This window comes from Cicer arietinum, chromosome 1, assembly GCF_000331145.2.
Source record: "Cicer arietinum cultivar CDC Frontier isolate Library 1 chromosome 1, Cicar.CDCFrontier_v2.0, whole genome shotgun sequence".
NCBI lineage: Eukaryota > Viridiplantae > Streptophyta > Magnoliopsida > Fabales > Fabaceae > Cicer > Cicer arietinum.
Genome location: NC_021160.2, coordinates 5,233,743 through 5,245,792, shown reverse-complemented (window position 1 = coordinate 5,245,792; position 12,050 = coordinate 5,233,743). Strand labels below are relative to the sequence as shown.

General features: G+C 26.9%; 2 protein-coding genes across 2 annotated transcripts; one reads left to right on the top strand and one right to left on the bottom strand.

Annotated features, from left to right (window-relative positions):
• Positions 1 to 5,249: 5,249 nt before the first annotated feature.
• LOC101499516 (probable aspartic proteinase GIP2) lies at positions 5,250 to 6,808 on the bottom strand. The gene has a single exon (XM_004486247.4). The coding sequence runs from the start codon at positions 6,687 to 6,689 to the stop codon at positions 5,394 to 5,396; it is 1,296 nt and encodes a 431-aa protein (XP_004486304.1). The 5' UTR covers positions 6,690 to 6,808; the 3' UTR covers positions 5,250 to 5,393.
• A 1,558-nt stretch (positions 6,809 to 8,366) lies between these two features.
• On the top strand, positions 8,367 to 10,023 carry LOC101496241 (probable aspartic proteinase GIP2). Its single transcript, XM_004486087.4, has one exon. It carries the CDS (start codon positions 8,533 to 8,535, stop codon positions 9,766 to 9,768), a length of 1,236 nt encoding a protein of 411 aa, XP_004486144.1. The 5' UTR covers positions 8,367 to 8,532; the 3' UTR covers positions 9,769 to 10,023.
• The last annotated feature ends 2,027 nt before the right edge of the window (positions 10,024 to 12,050 follow it).

Sequence of the window (12,050 nt, the reverse complement as noted above, 5' to 3'; positions counted from 1 at the left end):
ATTGAGCCATTTTCACTCCCCTTACTTCGTACATGACTAAAGCTACAATGAGAAAACCAAACCCTAGCACTTCACATAGCCTCAACAATCCTTCACACATAGGTTTGCAATGACTCTTGTCTCTAGGGGGTGTACTTGGGATGAGTTGGGTCGATTTTGACAAAACTCGATATTCGAACCAATCAATTATCTTTGGATTGAATTTAGTTTTAAATATGTATTTTTTCATTTAACCCGAACCGAACCGACTCGATCAGGAACGGGTTGGGTTGACGGGTTATACATAAATAATAACTTTTTTTTTTATTTTACGGAAAAATATATTGAATGAAAATATATTTAATACTTGAATGCCTTAAAAATTATAAAATTTCAATCAAATTATTCAATACTTTAAAAAAATCATCAACCTCTCAACAAAAAAAAAAAAAAATTCAACAATCTTCAAATACATAAATAAATTCAACAACAATATTTAACTAGTATTTATCTCAAATGTATGGTATTTAACTAAAATGAATAGTATTTTTCTATAAGTTTTTGTATTTAACACATGTACAAAATTTAAACTAAATTCATTATAAATATAACCATAAGCTTTTCATTCATACATTTATTATGTAAAACTATAACAAAAATTATATACGAATTTTATGAGTAGTGATATACGAGATTATAAGGTCAAAACAAACTAAATGTTAAACTGCGAGAAAAATTCAGTATTTAGTCTAGACGCATGAACACCTTACATCAACATTCATACAAAAATCAGTTATTAATAATATTGAACTGCTGAGACTGCCAAACAAAATTTAAAAAAATATATATAACTAGTTACTGGGTCGGGTCGACGGGTTCAAATTGTTAAATCCATTACTCGAACCAAATATAAGCGGGTTTCAACGGGTTGGGTTGGGTCAAACCCAAAAATGACTGAATACGAATAAAAATCGGGTTGGGTTTGGTGATCGGGTTGGCGGGTCGATCTGCACCCATGTACACCCCTACTTGTCCCTTCAATAGATTCAAACAATTCAACTAAACACACAACCGATCGAAGGTAGATTTATATCTTTGGCCAATAGCCATTAGATTGTTATGGTTAGGAAAGATAAATACTCTATTCGCTTTTTTCTATAAATATCATTTGCCTTTTTCACGTATATTATGAAAATTATACAATACATTTCATGTTTTTATTTAATTTGTAAATATTTCTAAAACACTTATGTAAATGAATGTAATACAATAAATATTATAGGTATTATTGCGAATGCGATTCCTTAATTTAATTTAAAATAACACTTCAATTTTTTTTTTATCTCTTTTTATTCTTTTCGATTTAGTTCTTTATTTAATTTTAAGTAACAATTTGACCTTATATGTTTTAAAATGTCAACAATGTTGTCATATTTTTTTTACAAAAATTCATCAAAATTTTTAAACAAGATCCATTAAATTAATTATCGCCTTCAATATAAAATCAAATTTTATCAAATTCATAACTCAATTTTTTAAATAAACTCATATTTTCATTCTTTATTTGATGTTGTTGAAGATGGAAATATGAGTTTATTTTAATATTTGAGTTATGCATTTGATGAATACATGAATTTTCTTGAATTTGGTATTGAATTTTATGAATTTTGTTTGAAGATTTTGATGAATTTTCTAAGTTTATGTAAAGAAAGAACAATATTATTGACATTTTAAGATATAAATGATCAAATTGTTACTTAAAATTAAATAAAGGACCAAATAAAAAAAATGTGATAATAATATTATCTGAAATTAAGTTAAGGGACCATTAGAACAATTGTGTCAATATTATATTTAAAAAATAATAATAAATATGTTTAATAATTTGAAAACAAATTTATATTAAGAAAAAACAATTAAAAATATTTATTATTAAAGACAAATAGAATAATGTTAAACGAAAAAAATATAAACAATAAATATAAACTGATTAATCATTAAAAAAATTTAAGAACTTATTCTATAAAAGAAAAAAAGAAAGAAATTTTTTTTAATCTGGACCAATCTATAAATAAATTTTCATATATCTATAAAAGCTATGGAAATGAAATTCCATAGTCTATACATTTTCTCGAGGCCATGTCAAGGAAGTTTTGTGATCTTGAACAAAATTATAAGAGTACATTTTTAGGTTTTTTGTTTTTACTTTTCAAGTATAAGGGTACATTGTCTTTCAATTTTAAAGTAAATAAAATTTAACCAAAAATTATTTTAATTAAAAATTCAATTCAATTTTTTTATTAATTAACTTAAGTCTAACCAACAACTCAAACATAAAAAACCCTTCATAAATTATTTATCTTATTTATTTATTAATAACAGACCATTTATTTACATTTTTCTTCTTGTTTATTGTAGTCTTTATATTTCTAATTAGAACGTTTCCAACGTTAACTTTTATTTCAAATCTTTAAAAAATTGTTGATCTGTCATTAAACCTCTAACGTGCTATAAATCTTCTATATATATATATATGTTTTATTTTCTTTCCGCTAGTCATTGGTGTACAGATCACTTCAAAGTAATATTAAATTTTGTTGGAAATGAAAGAAAAAGGTGTAACGGAATCATATAATGTTTTCTTTTCTGCAATCTGTTGGTGTACAGATCAACAAAACACACCATTAATGTGAATTGCCAAGAGAGAAAAATTCATGAGTCGATACCTCTCTCTCTCTCTACATAGTAATCATAGATGATGTCATTTTTTTTCCAATTATTAATTAATCGGTACTGCCCTTTTTGTACTAAAAATAATTAATTGGTACCACGCTCTATAAATAATTGAGGAATATTTTTCCTTCTAAGAAACTTCTAATATTTATGTGTTTAGACACATTGCACATGCGCTCAACCACCAATGCCAAATATACAGTATAGCCAGCTTACAGAACCATATATGTGGCTGTCAGATTTAATATTTCATAGATTTAAATTTTAAAATTAATACTTACAATTTTAAGATTCAATATTTCCTTTATTTTTTCTTATAAATAACGCACGTTGGTTTTTTATTTATGTGCAAGCTAGCATCAGCAAAGTTGAATTATTAAAATTAATCTTAATCTTCCTGTAGGATTAGACTACGGCACTTTTGTTTCTTCTCTTGGTTCTATCCCAACATTCTTACCATGTCATTACAAAATACACTTGATTACGTTATTATAAATTACTAGTGATGACGATAGTTTGATATTGAACACTCTTCCTCAATTAATATTTCAAAATTATCCATAGTTAATTGCAACCAAACAAAATCCACCAACTATCATTACCAAAGAAAGAACAAATAATATATTCAAATATTAAAAAGGCAATAATTAATTTTAACCGAATGAAAAGATAATTTATTCAAATAATATTAATTTTAAATAAAGAACACAATAAATGGTAGCCTTTTATAAAATTTATAAAAGAATTAATAAAATCGGTTTTATTTTATATAACTAATTTAGATTTGTGATTACAATTGGATGATGCAATCAATTTTTAAATTTTCTGTAAGTTTAATTATGTGTCATCAAATTAGATTATGATGATATTGTCAAAATGGTAGACATTAGCATTAGCTTTTATAGAGATAATAATAGATTGTTTCCAAAGAGTTGTATTTTATTTCATATTTATGATAGTGAAAAATATACTAATAGTTAATAAAGATAATTTGATAAAATTATCATTCTCTCTTTTTTATTTATAGACATTTTAAAATATATATGTGAGATGATTCAAAGTGATACGCATTGTACGATAGAAATAGTAGTTAAATTTACATGAGATATTCATTCTGTTCAACAACGATGATGTAATATTAATTAATTTTTTAAAATTATTTTCTAAGTAATATTATATGCATCATTCTTAATTCATTATCTTCTATTTTATAATAATGATAATATTGTTATTTATTAAACACACCAATAGTTGATAAATATAATTTAATAAAATTATTATTTTCTCTTTGATTTATATTTATTTTTTAATTTGTATAAAATTATCAAATGAATTATATAATAATAATACTAATTAATAATAATAATAATAATTAACAATAACATATTAAGAGTAAAAAAAACAACAATAATATACAAAATGTTTTGCATTTGTGTGAATTGGGTTAAAACGGTGAGAGCTTCGATTAATCTTTTATACAAAATTATGCATTCACTCGAGCCAAGAAAATTATTAAGCACTCACTTGTACTGGCCTTATCAATGCACATTTTTATGCCTGGATGTTTATTAATTTAATTATTTTTGCTTTTATTTTTATATTTAAAAAAACTAGAAAGTGGAGCACATACCACTAGTGCTATTGGAGAATGACAATTTGCACAACCAAAAACGTGTGTGAATGCAAAATTTGAAACATCACGTGCAAATTTTAACGAGAGATTTAGTTTTATCTCTTTATTTTTATTCAATAATTGCTGTTTAATGCTCTCACTATAAGAATCCTTTGAGAGTTTCACTTAAAACGTCTCGTATATATATATATAATGCATAAAAAATGTTATAACTTTAGAAAGGAGTCAGACTTTAATCACTTGACAAATCAAAATTTGAATAATCTAAAAAAAGATTAAAGAGCATTATATTATGTATACCAAGATCCAATCTTTTATTTTTGGGTGAGCATACCAAGATTCAATCTAGTCAACTAGACTGAACAAATCTCTAAAATTTTGATATCTATTATAAATAAAAATTAATTATTTTAAATTATTTAATATTATTATTCTTAATACAATATTTATTTAATTCAAAATATTTAATAGTGGTAGTTCAATGTTTAACATTAAAAGGAAACAATTTAATAAATTTAATTTATATTTAATATAAAATCTAAAAAGTTAATTACACATAATTATATTTTTTAACATTTGTGAAATTAGGGTTTTTTTAATGACTGTAAGAGTATTAATGAGATTAATATATACTAAATATGTTAAAAATAGAAGTCCTCTTACCTTGAATAAAATAATGAGACAAAGAATTTGCAAGTTTTTATATTTGAGTGGATAAGTTTTTTTTTTATGGTCAGCTAAAGGATTTGTAAGTTAGATAAGGTAAAAGACCAATAGGTATAAATCTTTAGAATCATAAAGTCCTCTAACCTTGACTACTAAAACACAATATGTAATGATAAAAAAAATAAAATAATAATATCCAACAAATTCATATATCAGACAAGAAAAGGGGGATAACATATACTCTCAATCTAAATATGATATCTTATTTATCAAAAAATGTTAGCACATATTTATATAAGGTGATGGGAAAACATCAAGGAACAAATTTATGTAACGCAACAAATAATGAGAAAGAACAAAAAAAAAAAAAAGTTTCCTTTGATTAAATACTTGAGGTGAAGTTGAAGTTTGCACAAGTAGTTTGTAAAAACAACAAGGAGGAGCTGAATCCAAGTCTTGAGTTAACCAAATCAAATTGCAAAAAATTGTCTTCTAATTGATATCCACCAATAACAATGGAAGTTGTTACTTCTACACCTCCATCTAAAAATGCAAGACAAGAAACCTTATTATTAACTTGAACCATAGAGTTTGCTCCAAACATCCTCCAAAAAACATCCTTATTTTGTAACATAAAGTCAATTGTTGGCACTGCAAGTCCAACCCTTGTAACACCCAAGTCCTTCAATTTAAAACATAGCTTAAAAGGCTTTATTGCCTTTGCTTTTGGAACATCTTCAAGTTCTTTTGCAAATGCATCAACAAAAGAATTGTATATAGATGTTTCCATGATTGTGTAAGGATTTAAAGTACTAATTTTTGTTCCACCTTCACCCTCATCACCTATAGACAACAATGATGTATTCAATGAGATCAACTTTTCATTTATTCTAATAGCTTTCACACCAATGAAATATTCAGCTCCAAGTCTTCCATGGAAAATTGGACCTGCTGAATTATCTGGGTTTTTTATAAGTGGAGTAAAGATAAGAAATTTGGAAACATCAATCCTTGGAAGAAAAACAAAAGGGCCATCACCAAAAAACAGAACACCACTTGAAGAACTCAAACAAATTGAAAACTTTTTATTTAAACTAAAAGCAGATGCAAAAAGTGAAGGTACTGAAATTTCACTCCTTCCAAAACCTGCCATGCCTTTGACACCACTAGCAAGACCTTTCAAGAGATTTGTTCTACCACAAGTGAACAAAAAGTTTTTAACAGTAACAATCTTACCAAGACTTAATCCATTAGTTGAATGAATTGCAACAACATCTAATGCAACCTCACCAATTTCATTTATGTGAGTAAAAATGTTGTTTGGAAAAAGGTTACATGTGTTATTGTTGCATCCTGGTTTAGACAAAAAACAGTTTCTACAAAATTTGGATTTTGTTATTGAGCATTGTTTTGTTGTGCAATGAGCAGGGTGATATGTTGATGAGACATAACCCTTTTCACAATTTATCCAAAGGAATTGACCACTTAGATCTAATGTTAGTTTGATAGGAAGAAGAGGTGTTCTTTGGTGAATTAATGTAACATATTGGCTAGTGGCAGAGTCTTTTGTGACAGGAAGAACAAGTGCTTTGGGTTGAATAAGGGTAGAGGCAATTGAAGGGGATATTAAGGTGATGATCAAAGTATAGAAGAAAAGGAAACTAGGAACAATTTTCATGTCTGTTCTCTGGAGGTTGGAAGATCTGTTTCTGTGTGAATCCAAAAATGCAGATATTGTATAATAACAATCAATTAGAGTTCATAATATAATATTTTATTACATGATTTAATCAGTTTCATGTAAGTTGACTTACAACATGTGTGAAGTTTTGGTTTAGAAATATTTGACATTCTTTTTGTTCAGGTGCACTCTAATTTCTAGTTACATGTTTAAGACACAAATTAAGCTCATATTTATTTTTCATTTGGGTGTTTTTTTAACACATGGATGAACTCAATTCAAATAAATTTTTACAATCTTAATTTAAGTATGTTTACACAATCTCAATCTAAATATTTATTTAAATTTAGTTCAATTGCATTTATGTAAATTCAATTTAAATATATTTATGTAAATTCAACTTACATATCAAATGCAGATTATGATATTTTAGATTTAAAAAAAATGTGTTCATGTAAGTATACATAAATTCAATTAAAATGCATTTACGTGAACTAAATTTAGTTAATATATCATTTAAAAAATTTAAATCTTATTTAAATTCAGTTTATATACGCTTATGTTATGTAATCAAATATATTATGTAAACTTATTTTAAATACATTTATGCACACTGAATTCAAGAACTTTGTATAAACTAAGTTCAAGTGTTAACAACTAATTTTACATTTAATTATAACATTAATGTCCTAAACAAATACTGCCTCACCCTCTACAACATAAAAATCTTTTTTATTACCATATTTTAATGTATAGATTTAGTGAAAAATTTAATTGACAAATTTTTTTGAAAAATCAATACAATTTATTGATATTTAAATTACTATCTAATTTTTTTTATTTATGAAAAATAATCAAATAAAATTTATCTATAAGTGAGATAATTTTTCTACGATGATCCACTATTTCCCACCTGAATTTACTTTTTTTTTTTACAAAAACAAAATTAAACAATTTCATTAATAATCAAATACCAAGTATAAATTAGAACTTCGTCACAATTTTTAAAAATATCGATATATTATATAGTCACCTCTATTTGAATACGAAGTACTAAATTATTTTTCTTATTAAAAACTCTACCAAAGAGTTGTGAAAAAAAAAAAAAAAAATAGTCCAACATTTTTTTTGAAGTAACATGTCTATATTTAGATCGGTCCACTTGATTAATTTTGATGTCATCTACATCCAAGTTGAATATCACATTTGTTAATCTAAGTTCAGTTGTCCATACATAAAATATAGGAGGTCTAAGGTTCCTTTCATGCAACTTGAGTAAATGAGAGTCACCATAAGATGTAGCTTTAAAGAAGCGGCATCTCTTATCAAGTAAAAACTATTACCAACCTTGATGACACTTCATTCAAATTTTGTTCATCCTCAAAACACTCAATGATCTACCAAAAGTTTCTCTATACTTTATTTCCTTGAATTAAAATTAGAAAAAATAAAATAAAAATTATAATAATTAAAATAAAAAAGTATAAAAATGCATTGTCTAGTCTGTAGTTAAGTTGCCATAACTAGTCTAGTCATAGAAGTCATCCCTACTTCCAAAGAAAGGAAAAGATAAGATAAGCACGTTAGCATCACATAGTGTTATCGAGTCAGCAACCCCAAAACTACACAGTACAAGACAACAAAAGTAATACTAAAAAAAAAAACAAATCAAAACAATTCATTGCCCTTATCCATTCCCAACCCATTTCTATATTTCTACCCATCCGCGGCGACTCAAAGCCGACAACCCCCCTTTCCTTTCCTTCTTCAACTACCATTTTCCAACCAACCAACCAACAACAAAATTAAACTTTCACTCTCTTTTCCTTTTCCTTCTTCAATGGCTTCCTTCTCTATTTTCCTTCCTCTCTTTTTCTCTCTCCTTTCTCTTGTTTCTTCCTCCCCAAATTCCCTCCTTCTCCCAATCACAAAAGACACCACAACACTCCAATACTTAACAACCCTTTCTTATGGCACCCCTTTTCTTCCCACAAAACTCGTTGTTGATCTCACTGGTTCACTCTTCTGGCTTCATTGTTCCTCAAGAAAAACCCCTTCTTTTTCTCTCCGTACAATCCCTCACCGTTCTCTTCAATGCCTCACTGCAAAAACCAATCAAACATTTGAATTTCCCATAGATCAAAACCACCCATGTCAAATTCTCACTGAAAACACCATCACAGGTAAAGTAGCTACTGATGGAAAACTTGTAGAAGATGTTGTAGCTTTCAAATCAACGAAAGATTCAATTTTTGAACATGCCCATGATTTTCTCTTCACTTGTTCACATACCCTTCTCTTGAATGGTTTATCAAGTGATGCTAAAGGCATTGTTGGTTTTGGTAGATCTAGAACTTCTTTTTCATCACAGGTTTTCAATTCAATCAATTCACAGAGAAAAATCACTTTTTGTCTCTCGTCTTCTTCTGGGTTTGTTCAACTTGGAAGCACAAGCACTGTTTTTGAGTCTTCAACAAAATCTGAAATTTTCAGATCTTTGACTTTTACACCTCTTGTCGAAAGCCAAAACCATGAATCTTTCATCAACGTGAAATCCATCAAAATTGGTGGCAAAAAAGTGTCTTTTAACACCCCATCATTGTCTCAAGAGGGAAATAGTGGAACAAAGTTGAGTTCTATTGTGCCTTACACAACAATTCAAAGTTCAATCTATGGCAACTTCAAAAGTGCTTTTTTGAAAGCTGCTTTTTCAATGAACATGACTAGAGTAACTTCAGTGGCTCCTTTTGATGTTTGTTTTGATTCTAATGGAATTGATGAGTCAAAAGTCGGTCCTAATGTGCCTGTTATTGATTTTGTTCTACAAAGTGAGATGGTGAAATGGAGCATATATGGAAGAAACTCAATGGTGAAGTTAAGTGATGATGTTATGTGTTTGGGATTGTTGGATGGTGGTGTTGAACAAAAGAATCCTATTGTGATTGGAGGGTATCAATTTGAGGATGTTTTGGTTCAATTTGATTTTGATAGTTCTATGGTGGGATTTAGTTCTTCACTTTTGATGAGGGATTCTAGTTGTTCTAATTTTAGATTTGGTTCCATTTCTTCACAATAGTTTTGATGATTATTACTCTAATTATTGTTATGGTTATATTTGAGGACGCATACCATATAGATTTTGTTAGATTATGGTGAATTGTGAGTAGTTTTATCAATTTTGTAATCACCTTTTCTTTCATGTTTTTTTTTTTCTCTCTATTTTGGTGTATGTGTATATGGTGAGGGCAATTTTGATGTTGGAATGGAATATTTCTATTGTATGAAAATAAGCTTGATCAGTTGAGTTATCATTTGGAAATTTGGCTGATTATTTTTCGTTTTCTTATATGGTTGCATTTATTTATTTATTTTATAACATCTTATATGGTTGGATTGATAAGAAATGCATCACATCGGGAATATACTATTGATAATGTGAAAAGCATATACTTTTTATATATAAAGTATATCTCTTTTTTTATTCAGAAAAAAAAAATCGCTTTTTTTATTCCTTGGTGTCAGTGTTTCGCACAACAGTAGAGAACAAATATTGCACATGAATAGTTTTCCACAAAATAAAGCTCACAAAAAAAAAATTGGGATAATTGTGAAAGTCAATTCAAGTCAATTAATTAATCAGGTCCACAAAATACTGCTGTACTTTTGCTACGTTAGATTGGAAAAATTTCCCATGGACCCCATTTTTATACCATATCCCCATAATTTTTTGAAAATGACAATTATGTCCTTATTAATTTAAAGATTTTTTTTTATTTTATAATTTCATCTTTTTCAGAACTACAAAAAAGATTTCCAGTACACACCTTATTTCCAGAAAACTTTTTTCAAGTTTTCCAATACAAAAAGTTGTTACCGGAAAACTTTAAAAAAGATTTCCGGTACAGAAGTGAAAAATTGTACTACCGGAAAACTTCATTCCAAAGATTTCCGGTACAGAAGGTGTTTCCGGAAAACTTTCTCAAAAAGATTTCTGGTAAACACCATTTTTTAAATTTTTTTTAAATTTTATTATTTTTATAAATGATAATACATTAGTCAATAATTAACGCATCATAAATATTAATTAACACATATAAATATACCATAAATAATTAATAATTAATACACTATTAATATACCATAATAATTCATAATTAATACACCATAATTAATGATTAATACTCTTTTCCATAACAAGATTTATAAACTATTAATAATTATCAAACAACTACCGGAAAACATGTGGATGAAGTTTTTCGGTGGTTTTCGGAAATGTTACGTTGAAGTTTTCCGGAAATGATGTTCTGTACCGGAAATTTTTTTCAAGTTTTCCGGAATGAAAGTTGTGTACCGGAAAACTTGAAAGAAGTTTTCCGGAATTTTTTTTTTTTTTTTGCTTGTTATTTCTGTTCCGGAAATGTTAAATAAAGAAATTAAAAAAAAATTATATGTATGAGGGTATTTTAGTATTTTTTTCCTTTACTTTTGGGGGTATAGGGATAAATGAGTAGGTACAAGGGAAAATTTTCGTTAGATTATTATATATTTTAAGCTTCTTGTCCTTAACTATTCAAACTTAAAGTAGTTTAACTAAAAATGTCCCTTATTAACGAGGTATATTGTTTCTAAGAAAAATAATTTTACATTATTAGTTTAAACTTATTATATATTCTATATTAACAATTTATTATATATATTTAATAGAGACTTCTCATTCTATTGATGTCATTCTATACAAATTCATCTACGGGTGTAACATTATTTTTCACTTCAGTCAAATAGTTGATTTGTAATTATATATTCTATATTAACAATTTATTATATATATTTAAAAGAAACTTCTCACTCTCTTAGATGTCACTTTATACAAATTTCTCCAAATGTGCAATCATTTTTCATCTCAACCAAAGAGTGATGTGTACGTGTTCATATTTAAACATTTTTCATCTTGTTGTCATGTTATACAAATGGAGGAAACATTTTCAACGCAGTCAAAAGCTGATCTGTAACTATATATTCTATATTAACAATCTATTATATATATTTAAAATAGACTCATCACTCTCTTGATGTCACCTTATACAAATTTCTCCACATGTGCAAATAGTTTTCACTTCAACAAAAGAGTTGACTTGTACGTGTTCATAGAGAGTTTCTTCTACTCAATTTCTAAAGATATTTTCCCCTCTTTTAATCTCTATTTTATTTTTTGGTCTTCATAACAATTTAGTTCCAATTAATTCGAATTTGTTTGTTTACTGTTTCATCTCTTCAAATATATATATATATATATATATATATATATATATATATATATATATATATATATATCACGAATTTTTTTTATATACATATATA